General features: G+C 40.5%; 1 protein-coding gene across 1 annotated transcript; it reads left to right on the forward strand.

Annotated features, from left to right (window-relative positions):
• The first annotated feature begins 677 nt into the window (after positions 1-677).
• pipox (pipecolic acid oxidase) lies at positions 678-14888 on the forward strand. Its single transcript, XM_047035786.1, has 8 exons — positions 678-892; positions 1394-1542; positions 3205-3418; positions 6491-6673; positions 9742-9894; positions 11608-11757; positions 12908-12983; positions 14435-14888. Exons 1-8 carry the CDS (start codon positions 785-787, stop codon positions 14563-14565), a joined length of 1164 nt encoding a protein of 387 aa, XP_046891742.1. The 5' UTR covers positions 678-784; the 3' UTR covers positions 14566-14888.
• Positions 14889-18474: the final 3586 nt, after the last annotated feature.

Below are 18474 nucleotides of genomic sequence, written 5' to 3' on the forward strand. Positions count from 1 at the left end.
TTAATTTAAGGGTAGGGGGAGTACTTGTTCACACGGTCAACCTTTTAGAGCGAAACAATAAAGGGCAATGCATATACAAACAAGTTCTCCGTTTAGGATTACAACTCCACAAAAAAAAAGGAGAAACCACAATGGCCACTGGGTTTTCATTGTGTCCCATCTTCTTCGCGACCATCGGGGACAACTGATAAATTAAACTTTTACCGAATCCTGTAGGAAGGACGGCAAAACATATTTTCCATCGACAAATGCCTTGATTGCGTCTCTCTGTTCCTCTTTCAAAATTAATGCGCTGTCGATGTCTTCTAAAACAGACTCGATGGCAGAATCATAACATCCCAGATCTCCAGCGGTAGCCATGTTTGTTCAAAACGAATTCAACTTAAGCGCTCTTTTGTGTCGTGGGTGATTACGTTACTGTTGATCATCTGTCCATCATCGTATAAAGCCCGCCCTGGCAATTTCATTGGTTCGCCCAGATTCTGGTTTTCTGTAGTTGGTCCCCAATACGAGACCCTCCAGACCCAACTTCCCGACCAATTTTTTTGGGGGCGGGGAGAAGTTGGGCTGGCAGCCAGGCTACGTCTCCAATGCAATACATTTCAATAACAGCTATACAAAATGCCCCCTTGTGGAAACAAAACCATTTATATGGGCGGCCCTGATCCCCACCCCCCACCCACATCGGATTCATTTCGGAGCCGAGCCTGAGTAGAGAAGCTATTTTTGACCCACCACGCCAAGGAAAGCAAAGCAGTTGCATACTACGAATTAGACCTCAAACATGTCACAGGAGTTATACGATTGTATAGTAATTGGAGCCGGTATACAGGGTTCTTTTACATCCTATCATCTGGCGAAAAAGAACAAGAAAACTCTCCTACTTGAGCAGGTTAGTAGGCAGGGTTCCTTATTTGTTGTGTAATGTTCTGTGTTTTACCCCGAAGAAATAGCCTATATTAAGTTGTGCCGATTGTATATTAGGCTTATAGCATTAAACTTCGGCTCATTAACCAAATCAAACTAGTGGGCTTGACGACAGTTTAGACACCTGTTTGCTAGACGACCTAGACTTTGAAGCGGCGCACTCAAACTGTCCAGGTGGGTTGAGAGTGGTGACCATTTTTTCTTATAGACATGTTGAGACATATTTATATTAGAATTCAGTTAAAACTCAAAATGCTCTGAGGGGACGGCTTACATACTTTAACTGCAACTTTGTAGATGTTGGAGAAGAGGTGACATACCTCTGGTACTGTCAAGGGAGACGGAAGTAGTTACATATACAATAAATCACAAATTTAGGTATTTAAATGTCATAAACACGAACACATCAACACAACGCATTAAAGTATATTGTGATCTTAAGGCAAACACACTGTTTGTGTCACAGTTTCCTCTGCCTCACTCTCGAGGAAGCTCTCATGGCCAGACACGTGTTATCCGAAAGGCCTATGAACACGACTTCTACGTCCATATGATGGAGGAGAGCTATCAGCTCTGGTCCCAGCTGGAGAAAGAAACCAATGTTCAACTGTACAGGTGAGCGGTAAGCTCTGTCTCAGCAAAGTGTTAATGGAACATCACAATAGCTTTAACAGAACACTGAGATTTGTCACATTTGATGTGCTTTGTTCGTACGAGATGCAACTCAATCTGTGCTAGCTATAGATGAATGACTTTCTCATTACTTTCTGTGTCAGCGAATCACCCAAGACAGAACCTCTGATGCTGAATATGGAACAAGGATTTTTCATTTTACTCAAATTTCCTGAGAAAAGAGGTTTGTGCTTGTAAATACAACAGTAGGATCAAAGCAAGCCTTCAGCAACTTGGAAGTTTTTGGGAAATATTGCATTCCAACAACGATCAATGAACACAAATGCCACAATCAGTGAACTGCAAAACAAATGACTTATTATGTATGGAGGTGGCTAATACAGTAGACCAGCAGTATCCAGGTTATATTCGCAAGCACACATATACCTGAGACCCTCAGCCATGGTGCCTGACTGAGTGTTTGTCATTTGAAGTCCACCGATGCCCTTGGGCGGGCAGAAAACTGCACTACAGTGAGAAATACAGAAATCACTGTACTGTGGATAGGGCTATGTGAAACCTTCTGAGCAATGCTCTCCGCCAATCATGCCAGAGATGATCTGGACCCCAACCAACAAAATCCCTTCATTGGAACCACATGGACACACAAGAGCACAGTTGTATCTTACGCACAACACAAATACCCACAAGCTTGCAACCTTCATAATAACCCACCTCATAACTTGCTCATTCACAACATGCTGAATGGAATCATACATCACATTTTATGATGTGACATGCACTCAATTTCCTGGGTTTGACACTGTCATTCACAATGTATGTGTACACACTAGTAGACATATACACATAAACACACTTATACATGCACAAGTCTAATGAGGGAGATAGATGTCAAGCGGTGTTGACTGAGCCTTCTGGGTTATCGACAGATGTTGGAGCAGTGTCTGCCACTGAAGGAAAAGGCCAACCTAACCATAAATCAAGTAGATGTCCCTCATCAGGGACAGGGAACAGGGCCCTGTAATTGTGAACCTTAAACTTTTGTATCCAGTAACTCTTGTATTTTACAATGGTAATTATACTCACATTCACTTTAACATCTGTCTTCAGATTGTTGGTAGTTAGTTATTGGCTGGGCACTGTGGTTGCGTATACGGGGGCCGGTTCTGGTGGGCCGGTCTGGATCAAAGTGCAGGGCCTATTTTTACTCCCAGTCCGTCCCTGCCTACTGCATATTGAGCAAATTTAGATCGGTATTGCGCCAAAACAATCGCGAGATGGGGACCCCCTCGAATATTGACGTGTATTTCGCACACTGGTTATTGCATTTACAGCAGGTGTAAGGCATGCTTTTGAATTTGTTGAAATTATTAATTATTAATTCAATTAAGTTTTTTTTCTATACAAATAACTTTAATTGCATAAAATATTACAACTGTTCAATGACAAAATAATGACAAGTGACAATAAATATGAAATTAAAAACAAACATTTAATTTCATTTTACCCCAGTAGGTGAAACACTGTTGCGAGTAACAGGATGGCACAGATTGTGAATAGCTTACTGAATGTGAAACACAAAGAAACGGCATTGTGAATGGGACATCTCTGAGTCTACCTTTAACGAGAGGATCCCTCTTGCAGACGCACAGGGCTTCTCGTCATGGGTCCAGAGAACGGGAAAGAGTTCCAGCTCCTCAAGACTACTCTAGAGAGAAACCACGTCCCTACTGTGAACCTCCTGGGTGATGAGTTCAGCAAGCATATCCCCCTTGTCAACCTGACCAAGGGAAACGGAGCTCTTGTCGACACCACAGCTGGGGTGCTGTATGCTGACCGCGCACTCAAAACTGTCCAGGTGGGTTGAGAGTGGTGGGCATCTTTTCTTATAGACATGTTGAGACACAATGATATTAGAATTCAGTTAAAACTCAAAATGCTCAGAGGGGACGGCTTACTTACTTTAACTGCAACTTTGTAGATGTTGGAGAAGAGGTGACATACCTCTGGTTATTCCTCTAGTTATTTAAGAAATCAGGGAGCACTTAAAAGGCTTATGCTTCAAAAACCGGAGACAAGAGAAAAGCTACAGCGTTAGTTTCTCCCATAGACTCCCAAAGATATTTGATTTCAGATTCATGGACTTCTACTTGGCTGTGACTAGAAGCAATTGAGCAATTCTTGATAAAAACCAGATGCTGTGGTAAAGTATCTTTATATTCAGGGCAGGATTGGATTTTGTAATCTTTTTTTCTTACAAATTACCCTTGCATGTACCTGTGAATTGCCCATTTTATCCACTTATCTGTATCCAATTAGACGTTAGGTATTCCTTGTAATTAGGAATTACACTCATTAGCACCCATTATTTGGACATCTGAGCCAGATGCAATCTCTTGCTCATCAAGCCTAATAATGGCTAAAAGCTATGGAGTTAGATTAGTTTCATAATTCAAACAAACAAACGCAACACGATTCAAACAAACGTAACACGATTCATACAAACATAACACGATTCAAACAAACGTAACACGATTCACAAATAAATGACCCTATTACATTCGTTTGCAACCTGACAAACACAAGTTACAAATCCCTGCATTCGTTGGTGTGAATCCTTGCATTCGTTCGTGTGGATTTTTGGAACTTTCCTGACGCGCTTTGATCCACAAATGCATTTTTTCTAAAAGATATCCTCTGCAGCCTATCAGATGTCTCCAATTTTAGCCAATCACCGGAGAATGTCTAATATGGGTAGACGGGCTCTGCGTTAGCCTAGGAAACACGGAAAATGACTAAACATGAATCCTGCCATTCTCAACAATATTTAATCAGGTATGATCATCGGTTTAATAAGATTAACAAGCAATATTTCACCTACATGCTACCAGACGACATTGCTCGTGATCTGAAGGAGACGATGTCCGTCATTATGGCAGGTTGTTGAAGTCCACATAGACACGTTAATGTGATTGGCTAAAATTGGAAGAGACGATCTGAAAGGCTGCTGAGGATATCTTTTAGAAAAAATGCATTTGTGGATCAAAGCGCGTGAGGAAAGTTCCAAAAATCCACACGAACGAATGCAAGGATTCACACCAACGAATGCAGGGATTTTTAACTTGTGTTTGTCAGGTTGCAAACGAATGTAATAGGGTCATTTATTTGTGAATCGCTTTACATTTGTGAATCACGAAATACATTTGTGAATCGTGTTACGTTTGTTTGAATCGTGTTACGTTTGTTTGTTTGATTCGTGTTATGTTTGTATGAATCGTGTTACGTTTGTTTGGATCGTGTTAAGTTTGTTTGAATCGTGTTGCGTTTGTTTGTTTGAATTATGAAACTAATCTAACTCCATAAAAAGCTTACAAGAGTCAATACTAACATATTGAAATAATATATTACATGGAAGTATCAAGTACGAGTATATCAATGATGTCACCCCGGTTCATTGTTATCTAAAGCCCAATTATGAAACTAGCCAATAGACATAATCGGAAATGATAAGAAAGGCTTTGTAGTATCAGCTGAATGCTTATCTGATATACATGAAACTTAAAATCTAGTGTTTCACTGTTCTAATAAACTGCATAGCAACATTGTCAGCAATTAATAAAATGTATTCAGGCTCAGACAGAAATGAGAAAAGCACTACAGATACAGCCTTCAGTCACTGCCAGATCAAGCATAAAATAGCAACACAAATGTTTTGTTTCAGTTGCAGACTCAAAACCATTATCCTGTCTTCTATGTATTGATTAGACAGCTTTTTCCTCTTTTGAGCCAACTGCCAATGATGCATGAATTTCAATGTGTCAATAGTTGTAATAATAGAGGCCTCAATAGTTACCACTGTGCATCATGTGAATATCTCAATTCAACATCAATAGTCTGTCTCAGTGTCTACTAGCATTGACCAGACTCGTAACATTTTCTCCATGTTTCACTGTCTCCAAATTTGTGAAAACAAGTGTTTTGCCCATGCTCTCTTCTGAATATGTTTACTCAACTTGACATTTCACTAGACAAGCAGAAAGCTAGGTCCAACACTTAAAATGAATGGTGTTATTGGCTGTCTGAACTGTTATTACACTTACAACATACAATCTGAGATCTATGTTGGTGTCTGGATGGATGCAGGTTCCTCCATTTTAACCCTGGTCTTGATAACAGAATACGGGTCACTTGTAGATTATTGAAGACCAACCTTTGTGCCCAGAACACTTCACCTAAAAAGAAACTATCAAAGAGCTCATAGATGCCGTAGTAGATAACGCTGTATCCAGTAGAAAACAAACCGCTCCAGTCCGGTTTGAGCCGCCCTGTCCTGGGCTAACCCTCTTCTGGACTGACCTCTCATGGGTGCATGTGGCTTCCTGTTAAACTTTAACTGACCCTTACTGTAGGAAAAAGGGTAATTTTAGAATATTTGGTGCTGGAAAAGCTTTGGTGTAGCTATGTAAATTAAACATGTGCTGTCTATTTAGGTTATTAAGATGGATGCAAGATTCTCTCCAACTTCATTGCAAGTATCTTGATGTCCTTCGTTAACATTGGTTGATTGTAACATGTATGCAAGACTAAATGCCTAAAGTCCCCGTCACACCATAACGTTCTGGTCAAAGTTCTATGACGTTAGAGGAAACATTGGTAATCGTCCATGGTCGCTGGTATAGCGCCCGAAAAGCGTTGTGTGGCCGCTGGTGACGCTGGTAATCGTCGGTGATCGTCGGAGAACTTGAACAATTAGAACTTTCAGAGAACGTTAACCAGAACGTTATGGTGTGACAGAGCCTTACAGAAGGCCATCATTTGGGATTTGTATCCAGAACATGTATCACTCACTGGATGCAAACAATGTAAGTTGACAAGGTCGTTTTGAAGATTTACCTATAGTTAATTAAATATTGACTGTCTGTGTTGCCAGGGCCTTTTTCAGAGAATGGGTGGCGTCATAAAGGATGGCGAGGAGGTGAACGCCATCAAGCCGGGCTCAGTGGTTACCGTGATGACAGCCAGCGGAACGTACAGCGCAAAGAGCCTGGTGATCACAGCAGGATCCTGGGCCAACAACCTGCTCTCCCACACTGGGCTACACCTCCCACTACAGGTAGCCTAAATCAAACAAAAGCCCAAGCCTTGGTCAATGCCAGGCTAGTGCATCAGTAAGTAAGCTGCAAACTAACATTGTTTACTTGGTTTAGTATAAGGGCTCAGTGGGAGACCCCTGTCTTCTGGAATTAGGAGAGGTATTGCAGATAGCCTTCCCTTAAGTAACTGATGCATAAATTCATGGAATAAGTCCCGACCATATAGCATGACTGATGAGGTAGACCCCAATACAATGTAAGCCATATGGACTGTGGTATGCAAATGCATTTTGCCTACACATCTACAGCTGCAATCAAAATTATTCAACCCCCATTGCGTATTAGGCTTATTGGCAAATTGTAAAATTGTTTGCAATAAACAAAGTAAACAAGAACAGTTGAAATTGTTCAATAAAACTAATATTACCATGGGTTTTATCCCAATTCAACACAGAATGCTACTTTTAATCATTACTGCAGTTTCAAAATTATTCAACCCCTTTATGACAAGCATCTTCAGTACTCAGTAGAGCACCCTTTGATATGATTCAACTCCCACACTTGGTCCAACTAATCAAGGGCTTCACTAATTTAGGTGTGCGTAAGATAGAACACATAAATACCTGGACTGGCTAGGGTTTTGTTGAGTGATGTTAGAAATATGGTCAAAATAATTGTCCAAAAAGTTCAGAGAAGAAATCATTACCTTGAACAAACAAGGAAAAGGATACAAAAATAAACCAAACGCACTGAATGTCCATAGAGATACAGTTGGAAGCATAGTTCGCAAGTTCAAAGTTGAAGGAAGCAGTAAGAGGCATAAAGAGGAAGCTTTAGGGTTAGCGGCTGCCACTAGATTCCTGCAAAGGCAAGTGGTCAAAAACCCTTGAGTGACTGAAAAACACCTGCAGCAAGACTTGGTGACAGCAGGCACTGAGGTTTCAGTTTGCACAGTAAGGCGCGTACTAAACACTGAAGGGTTCCATGCCCGGTTTTCAAGACGCACACCACTACTGACCCAAAAGCACAAGAAAAGTCGGCTCCAATATGCTGAAAACCACATAAATAAGCCACCAAAGTTTCGGAATTCTGTTCTGTGGAGCGATGAGATAAAACTGGAACTTTTCGTGCCTATGAATCAGCGGTATGTCTGGAGGAAGAAGAATGAAGCATATGCTGAAAAGAACACCCTGCCTACAGTGAAGCATGGCAGTGGCTCAGTGATGCTCTGGGGCCGCTTTGCTGCCTCTGGCACTGGAAACCTGCAGCGTGTGGAGGGCACGATGGATTCAGTCAAGTATCAGGAAATCTTACGAAAAAACACCATGCCGTCTGTTATGAAGCTGAAGCGTCATTGGACCTTCCAACAGGACAATTATCCCAAGCATACGTCAAAGTCCACCAAGGCTTGGTTTCAGAAGAAAAAAATGGAAGATTCTAGAGTGGCCGATTCCACAGTCGCCTGACTTGAACCCCATCGAAAATCTCTGGTGGGATTTGAAAAAGGCGGTTGAAAAACGCACATCAAAGAATATTACTGAACTGGACGCCATTGCCCATGAGGAATGGGCTAATATTCCTCAGGAACGCTGTCAGAAGCTGGTGTCGGGCTGTGCGTCACGTTTGCAGCAGGTCATAACAGTGGTAACAATAGTAAATTAAGTGACTTTTTTTTTTTGAATTCATTAGTCATTAAAAGTTGCATTTTGTGTTGAATTTGGATAAAACCCTTGTGATATTAGTTTCATTAAACTACTATTCTTATGTAATTTGTTTATTGTAAACGGCGAAGAAATTGTATATTTTGCCAATAAACTTAATGTGCAATGGGGATTGAATAATTTTGATTGCAACTGTACTTAATCCTATAGGCAGTTCACTAATATCCATCCACAAGCACTTACAGCCATTCACACCCTCATGTAGTTGCAGTCTGTTTAAGGAAAGACAAATGATATAGGTTTTAAAACTGTGCATACTTGATAAGGGTTCAGGTTAGTGTTAGGGTGTTTTCCGCTGAAGGTTGGACGCAAACAACTGCATACAAGCATTGTGTATGTAAATGCAATTAATTGCTGGTTAGGAATGCACATTCTTATTGTAAACTCAAAACTTCATCTCCTTTGCCAATGATTTTGCAGAGAACTAACTTACTAGCTCATATTCACACAGCATACAACGGAGAACACCCACACTTTACCAGGCTGTACACTCAATATATTTATGAACATACTTGTGAAGCTCTGCCAAGGTGGCAACTGTGTTGATTAAAAAGCTTCCACAAAAGAAGAGTATATCCTCCTCATGTACTTGTACTTCTTGATGAATGGGAAGCTAGTAAACTAACAGTTAGACCAAAACTGAAAAACAACTAAGAACTTACTAAATTGAGTTTCATATCCCTAGACTATGACTAACAACTGAGGACTTGTCACTCCTTTGATTCCTTTAGCAAAGCAGGGGGAAGAAGCTTCTCCACAGACAGAATAGGCTCACAAATCAACTATCCCAAGAAGAATATATTTGTATTCTGGTTTTGGTAGACACCAAGCCAGCTAACCAATCTTGCAATATGTTACCCACCTAAAAAGAAAAGATGATGGAAATTCTTGGCTGTTATTTAAGGAAAAAAATTGAATCTGTATTGGAATTGCATTATTCAAGGTGGTGAGAGGCCCAGGGAATGCCATGGCTGAGTGAGCTCATAAAAAAGTATGAGGTATATGACAACGCTGTATGGTCCACTCTGCTGTGCCGGTTGAATGTTCATGGTCCCTTGGAATGATGCTGTGTCTGTTAGCTCATTTAACCGAAAGCTTTCTGTCATTGTGTCTGTATTATTACCTTCTTTCTGAGAAGGCAGGATTCTATATGCGTTTCATTAACACCTCATTCTTGGCCAGTTGCTACAGTGCCACTTTGGTAATTGCCGTTGAATTAGAGTAGAAGGGAATAAATATGGTAATGGTGATAGATCTATATAAATATATAAATATGGTAATGATGTCGGCAGTTGTGTGTATCATCCTCCAAATGCAGTTATCTTTAGCTTGGTATTTTGTTCTAAGAGAGGTTCTACCCCAACTAGGTGTTTAAAATCAACGTGTGCTACTGGAAGGAAAAGGTCCCTGGATCCTACAGCATCCACCGCCGCTTCCCTTGCTTCATTCAAGTTGAGTCCGAAGAGTCCAATCATCACATCTATGGCTTACCATCCAATGAGTACCCAGGGCTAATGAAGGTGAGTGTGGCTTTTGCCTAGTCTAGTGCCGCGTTACTGATCCCTGACACATTGTTACTGTCTTTTCTTCCTGCTCACTCCTTCCCATGTTTTCCCTATTTAGCGATGATTATTACATTATTGTGCAAATGTTATAAATACAATTGTCTGCCATTTTATTTTACACTCAAAATTAGTGAAGAAAATTATACACTTTGAAAGGTATTACTGATTCATACAGTATGTGTACTGTACCATTGACTCCAGGCAACACAATAATATACCATAGAAATCAGAAGTAGCTCAATTTCTTTTAAGAAGAATCTTGATATTTTGTGAGGTGTTGTCTCTGCGTTGGTGGGTTTATTTTATACATTGCATCTCTATTTTTGGGCATGATGGCAAGCCAGCAGGAGTTTTGGAGACTAATAGCACCTAACATGCTTGCAGAGGAGGGGGGGACAGATGGCTGAGCCACATCACATTATTCACCATGAGTTAAAGTCACCGTTGAGATGGCCTCATGTAGATGTGCAAGGCAAAACTACAGTACATGTACTGTACATGTGTTGCTTCACTCTATTGTGTCAGAATACACTTCTAATCAGTTCAGAGTCTGGCATACCTGTAAAGGGTGTGACTTTGTAATAAACAGGTAGTTCTTATCTTTTTTAGTTAACCTTTTAAAGGAAACCTAAAAACATATCTCTAAAAAAGCTTTTCACTAAATGTGTTTTATGGGTTTAGTTTTTAATTATTTATTGGCCTTGATCTTGTTTTACATTTTAATTATTACACTTTGATTATTTTTCATTTGTATTACTATATGCATTGTAGCACTCGGAGATTGCTTAAATATAGAGTGCAATATAGATACAATTTATTATTATTACTTCATATTTGACATCTTTCCTACCAAATCTAAGAAAAAATACAAAACTGAGCTACCGTTAACCATAAACTGTTTTGAATATTTGTTCATGTATAAAAATATACTTCAATACTTCCACAAAAAAAAATAATAATACAGTAACAGATTTATTTGTAGTTAATGTATGTAACAAGAACAGACTCCAAGAGGGATCCAAGTGTTTATTAATCACAGGGCAGTTAAGGCACAAGCAGATATCCATAATCTTGCAAGACAGGGCAATATAATCCAGAATCAAAGGTAGTCAAAGGTACAGGCAATTGGTCGTAATAACGTGAAAACATTCCACAGTTAATGAAAGGCAGGCAAAAGATCTAAACACAGATGGACAAGACTATCATAGACAAACGCTCAGACTGAACTAAGGAAACAACAAGACTTCACCACAAAACTAATGAACACAGGGGTTTAAATAGAAGAAAAGGGTAGACAAGCAACAGGTGACACCAATGATCCAGTTAGAACTCTGGCAAGTCCAGCCCCCTGGCAGACTACTCCAGGCGTGACAGTATTAATTTTGAACATTTTGTTTGTATTTTCTCTGGTATGTATGTTACTATTGACTACTATCAACCGTCTTGAATAAGCTGAAGACATGTTTTAAATGTGGCTCAGTTGATTCATACTGTAGCTTCCTAAAATCACACTCCATTCGTTCTGACCATGAAAAACAAGTTATGTCTAATGGTGTCTGATTCATATTGCATAATACTTTTGAGTTCTACAGCATAATGCGGTGTCAAATGTCCTATCTTGTCTTTTATCTGATCAATATCCAATCCTTTGTGTGTCTGTACCTGCAGTTGTGCTACCACATAGGCCCTGAGATTGAGCCAGATGAGAGGGACAGACAGACGGACAGAGAGGATATTGATATCCTGCAGCGCTACGTCGCCCGCTGTTTCCCTGGCCTGGTGCCTGTGCCTGCCGTGGTGGAGAGCTGCATGTATACGGTCAGTGGTGCTAGCCTAAACCAGCAACATAGTCCTTCCCTCCTGCCACCTTTTGCTTTCTCTTCTTTGCTCCCTCTCCGTCACTCTCTCTCCCCATGTCTCTTTCACCCACTCTCTTTCTCTTGTTTTGACATTTTGCTCAGGTATGTGCATCTGTTAAACAGTGAGCTACTGTTTAATGTTCTTGTTGTTTCAGTCCATACGAAATGCCTCTTTACTTTTTGATTCAACAGCCTGTGCTTACAAATATTTTTTATTCCAAATATTTTTGTGGTCGAGGTTCATCCTATTATTTACAACAAGCAACTACCAGGGGGGTATTCTAGAAAGCAGGTTATGTGACATACCTGGGTAAGTTAACTCCCCAGCTGACACCCAGCATTGTAGCAACATTGCCAGTGGGTTGATGCAACATTGTGAATCAGCTGGTGGGTTAACTTACCCAGTCATGTTGCATAACCTGCTTTCTGGAATACCCCCCAGTTGTGTTGTTCTCAAAATCAAGTCATTTTGAGAGATATTGTTTTCCTAGTCCACCTAAAAGATTTAGTAAAAATAGTTTTGGAGAAAAACAACAGTTCATATAGAGCTTTTTATTGACCTGTGCATGGTATAGGTTTGACCAGTGTTAAAGTCAGTGTGGGTGGAACTCTGTGGTGAATTGCAATAAAAAAAATATGAAGATGACTAGAAAGGCATTTGGCACAATAAAAAACAATAAAGACCACATGCATGTGATACAACAAACATTAAAGTACTCCTGTTAATGTAAATAAGATATTGAATAGAAAACATTATGATTAAGGAAGGCTTTGTGATGTAATAGCAGGTATCACCTTTCTCAACTTGGCACATTAAAGTGAAAACATTACTGGGAATACTGCACTGACTGCAGTCCCTGCACAGCATCGGATACCACAAAGGTCACCTTATTTACCTCAGTGGAGTTTTTATAAAGGCACAGTGTGTCATTTTCAAGCCCTGTGGCGATTCCGAAATAGAGGTGTTTTTTTTTCTCCAGAAAACAGAAAACTGAGTAAACTTACTGTGAGACTTTGGTGTCTCCCTCTTTCTCTTCTACTCCCTATTTTTTCATCACTATGACTCACTCCACTATTTCTCCTTTGTAATATTTTTTTTTCTTTCACAGATGACTCCAGACCAGCATTTCATACTGGACTCCCATCCCACCTACAGTAACATTGTAATTGGAGCAGGGTTCTCAGGTGAGCGATAGAAGAAGAAAAAAATTGTAATGAGAAATCTTATGTAGTAAGACACTGCCCCAATTCAACAACCTACTAAATTGACACCTGTAAGGCCAGTGCACTACATGTGAATATTGTATTAGACATGCCATAGTCACGGAACAAGTCGGCAGGTTGTTCAGCACATTACCAAAGCCTTGCGCTTAACCTTATAACTACAGTACACAAAGGAAATGTCACCAAACTTTTAATTTGATTTTAATTCAAAGTCTGTTGTGAAGGGTGAAAACTTGGGATTGGGGTCCAGGCCTTTTTTTACTCTCTAATTAGTGCTGGCCAAGTGCAGTTAGGATTCATCTCCATCTCTTTGTCCCTAACTTCAGTGTGACATAAGCTTTCTCCCAGAGGGCCTATGGGGTCTCCAGGCATTTTTTCCATCTGTTCCTTTAGCTACCTCCTAGAGCTAATTATATGTGTAATTAATTTTAGCTCTTAATAGCTTTTAAAGGACCTGGCAGTGGCAAGCAATGCAGTGAGGGGCAGCTGGACTAAAGGATATTTTCTTCTGGAGATTTATTCTGTGGGTCAGAGAAGCCTTATAATCAATATAAGGGGCAAGTAGGATTTGAACCGAGTGGTTTACATCCTGACCCCACTTGCCTTTCACTAGTGAAATCAGGAGCATTACAGATGTGTTCATTTAAATGATTAATTTGAGTCACGTGATACAGGATTTGCTCTTTACAATCATTTGTGTCCCAGCCTCTCTGCTTTGATAAGTGTGCAGTGCTGTATGAGCAGTTACTGAGGCAAATATTTTAGAAGAAAAAAAAAAATGTTAGCATTTCCTCCTCCTTCTACCCTTGTCATCAAAGAAAGGCACAAGTGCTAGGGGTTACCATGGTTACGAAGTCACCCAGCAGGTTTTGCCAACCATTGAAGACAAGTCGAAGGGGATGGGGGGGCACGTGCCCAACTGTCAGAGCTGGTCTTTTATGAGTCTAAAGCCGGGCAAAATCCTCAGGGCTCCAAGACCTTTGTCAAGAAGCAGACACACAGCATTCCAAAACCCCAGCTGACATTCCCCATTTTTCACTCAAACCGCATAGCAAAAAGAAGTGTATAGATCTTGCTTTCAGAAGTACCCCCCCATTTCAGATATCACTCTTGAGCTTGTGGCATCAGCTCATCCCGAAAAGAAAGACAAATCTTCCTAATTTGAAGTCTGGCCCAGGTCCACTTAGATCCACAGTGACAGCTAGAGCAATTGTTCCTCTTCTCTTTTATGTGCTCACTCATGCACAGCTCAATGGATCGCCTCACTCAGATAGACCAGGGGACAGGAAGGTTATTCACAAGGTTATTACAAGGTGCATATTGTATTTTTTTCGCAAATAAAGCCTCATTAAGTAATTATGTGTTTGATGACTGGCCTGTTTTGTTCACAGTGATGGGTTCTCTTCCCACAGGTCATGGGTTCAAGTTTGGACCGATTGTGGGGAAACTGCTATATGAGCTCAGCCAAGGTGAAGTGCCTTCTTATGACCTATCGCCTTTCAGAATTAGACGCTTTCAGACTCATTCCAAATCTGCTTTGTAGAGTCAGAATCCATTTTAAATGATGAGTTATGTCACTACTTTTTGAGGATATTAATCTTATCTCAGAAAAGTATATGCTAAAACTGAAGATTTGTGTTGGTGTACACCCAAGATTGGTAAAACGCAATGCTATGCAATGAAATATATTCATTTTAATGGACAGGACCGGTCATTTTCCTAGTGCTTGTTTTTCATGCAATAAGTTGTTAACGGGGATGCTACCACAGGTTCGAACTTGGACCCATCTTGCTACTCAAACGAGTGCTGTATGTTTCTTAATGCCTTCATCCATGACAAATTGTATTAAACGTTACAAAAAATGTACCCATATTTCCTTGTATGATTTGTATGCATCACTACCTAACCCTTCGTTTTTCCAGACCCCAGAGTGGGGCCTTTTTTGCAAACGAAGCACATAGTTAAAAAGACATCAGCCGTGGAGCCATTTGTCTCTGTGCAGCCAGCTGCAAGCTCAGTCTTCATTGGCGGGCCTCTTTCTGTACCTATTTCCCATGTAAACATTTTAATCACTATTCACCCAGCCAGTTACAATGGTTGCCAACCACAGCCATCAGCAGGAATGGGAAAATTATACAGTGAGACGCCAGAGATCAGAATACCATTCTGCTATCCTTGCCTCTAAGTGACTTTGGATTGATAGGAAAAAAGGCACCATTATGCAAATTACTAAATTAGGCGGACATGAGCAAAAGCAAAATGTTCAATGACTAATATTCAGCACAACAACATCACCTCAACATCAATTCCATCACTGAAAGCACAAACTGCTGTGTGGATTTGGACAATAATATATCAGCCACCTCCAAGGTCCAGATGGTTTTAGCTTAACAGGTAGTTAAAGGAAATACATTAGGTGCATCCATCTGTCAAAAAATTGCCTTGGTGGAGGACTGAAATTCTCACTCAGGTAAATACATCTTGTCTCAGATAGCAGTCAGTCTAAGAAATCTCTTAGATCTTATCAGTCTAAAGTGCTGTGGCGAATGACTCATTATCTGGTAGTTTGGAATTCTGTATGAATTCTTAATGATTACCTTGCAGTGATGGCTATAGTGAAGCCTCATCACAGTATAAGGTAAACTACATTTTTTTGTTTACAAGATTGTGTGATTAATATTGCCTGTGGCAGACAGGTCACCATGAAAAAACATCTCGATCTGCTGCTGAGGTTTTTCCGGAGATCTGTAATGGGGGGGGGGGGGGGGGGGGGGGGGGGGGGGGGGGGGGGGGGGGGGGGGGGGGGGAGCTTGTGGAGAATTTCACAACCAAGCAAAGATGGCAGTTTAATCATGTTGGTAAAAAATAATCACAATGTTAAATATGTGTTTTCCACACACAATATATTTGTATTTATGTCAGCACCCGTTTAAGTGCATCTCTGTCTTTTTTTATTCTTGTATAATAAAGGAACACTGTAATTTTATCTGATGAAACAGATAGTGTTATTGACTATAATTCCCCTCAGTCCTCCTAAAATTGCTAGAGAATTACAGTACCACTGCAGTGCCTGTAGTCATTGCAGCTGCTGTACTCCATAATAAATTGACAATTTCAAAGTATATGTCTAGTCTATGTAAAAGCATTCAGTTGTGTTTGTTGTGTGTGGTATGTGAATTGACCTTATGCACTCTGAGGCTTGGTTATTCCACTTTGAAGTTATTAATATTCAAATGGCCTTGTGTTTGGCTGTTCCAGGGTCCACTTCAGTTAATGGAAGTACCATCTGTAGGTTTTAGGTTACATGAGTTTTCATTTCATTCGTTAACAGCAAAAGTTTACGTGTCAGACATTAGTTTTAATGGATATTTAGCTTGCTAGGGGGCTAATGCCTCTATTTTTGTCTTCCTGGCTAATATCCCAGTAACATTAATATGTGATATGGCATAGCAATTAACTGGGTTGCAAATTACATCTCTTTGTAGATCAAAGTTGTAATTAACTATGTTTCACAAAGCTGTAGAAAATTATGCCCAATACACCATGCATTTTTTTTTACCATTATCTGCGATAGAAAAAGGAACTAATTGAATTTACTTTCATCCCAAGCAAATGCTACTAAAGATAATTCAATACAATGTAAGGATAATTTTACTATGTATGTGGATGTTTATATTTGTCTTGCGATGCCTGGAATCTCACCGTCATACAATACCAAGAAAAACCATTTTCCACTTGTTAATATCCATTTTAGACGTAGGAACTAGGACTCGACACCCTCAACACTCCCACAGCCCAAGCAGGCTGACCACCTGTCTCACCGATTTTATCAGCATGTAGGGGTCATCTTGCCACTGGCGTTAGGCGCCGAAGCTGACCGGCAGAACTTACACCCACAATGCCCTTACTGCGCTTGTAAGGGAACTGCCATGGGCCATGAGGGCACGAGTGAGCAGGGCAAGGTCAGCAGGGCAGAGGGGTGGGCGTTTGAAAAAAGATGGGGCCGTTCAATAAAAATACATTGATCTGCTCTCTAACATTAAAATCAAAATATGGAAGGTATTTAAGGAAGACATTTTCACCAGCAGCTACAGATGATTTGTTTATAGCTCAACTAAGTGGTTGCTTAATTCCATTTACACAAAAATGGAAGGAATCAAATAGTGAAGTAAAAGGAGTTCTGCAGACAGTACCTCACATGTAGAACTAAAAAGAATCGGCTAAGTGCATGTTGATGTCACAGTGGTTGTCATGCTTTCCTCTTGTTGGGAAATAAACATTATTGAACAGCTTGACTGCCAGAGCGGATGGCAGTTCAGCCAGGCAATCTGCCGTTTGTCACACAGAGGGTCAGAGGCAGGGGCCGCAGACCAGCCAAAAAACAAGACGAACTGTCATAGAGGGTGACCCAGAAGGAAGAGTGCGAACCAGCAGCTACATTTGGAAGTGTAATGAGCTTGGTGGTGTGGTTGCCGAGAGCATACTGAAGGCTGGATGTGTTTACATCTCCTTGTCACATCCTCTCCAGGGAAAAAGGTACAGTATGCTTGCCTCCCGTTCCCTGCAATCCTCCCCTCCATCTCTCCCTCCTTCTACTTTTGCAAGGCTAGCAAATGAAAAAAAGAAGCAATTTTCATCCATTTCGTATCAAAGAACGCCTCAAGCATTTTGGACAGAGGTCTTAGGTCAGTAATTTAGTTCACTGGAGGTGCTGGATACTGTGAAAACTTTGCAGTCGGATGCAATGGTAAAATCAATTATTAACCAACAATTTATTCAAAAACTATAACAGTTATCTATGAATATTTAGTTTCCTGGCAGAAATATCTTATATGAAAATGACTGTGTGAAGAGGCTACAATGGATAATTATTTCCTGAAATTGTCAGTCGACCTTGCTCTCAACTGCTGAGGCATCACAGTGTTTCTCACATCCTCTACCGCCTCAAGTTACTGAAGCTAAGAGGTGAGTGAGTCCTTCCCCTGATTTGAAAAGACTCGATGCCCGCTGCTTTTGGGAAGTCTCCCATAGCACTCCCACCGCGTCGCAGGAAACATCACTTACAAAACACAGACAGATTTGACCTTGCCTCCAGTCATTTCCTGTTTTTGCAAGATGGTTATAGGTGTGAATACTGTGGATACAGGCACTCAACTGAGATAAATGTCTATGACCCTTGACCTTGTAATTAGCATATGACTGACCTTATAACCTCCAATGGAATGGATTGCCAAACGTGGACTAGAAATCAAAGGGCTGATCTATGTGTGAAGCAATTATCTAGTACCCACACAATGTCAATCCCTAGGTTTGGATGTTAAACACAATGGGTTGGGTGTCGTATGTAAAGGTGATGTTTCCCAGACAGACAGAGGAACGACAAATTATGTCTTTGTCCCTTCAGTTTATGTTAGATTGTAATGCGTGCATGGTTATCTTTAATCATTTAAAA

The sequence above is a fragment of the Hypomesus transpacificus genome, chromosome 15 (genome assembly GCF_021917145.1).
Source record: "Hypomesus transpacificus isolate Combined female chromosome 15, fHypTra1, whole genome shotgun sequence".
In the NCBI taxonomy this organism is placed as follows: Eukaryota; Metazoa; Chordata; class Actinopteri; order Osmeriformes; family Osmeridae; genus Hypomesus; species Hypomesus transpacificus.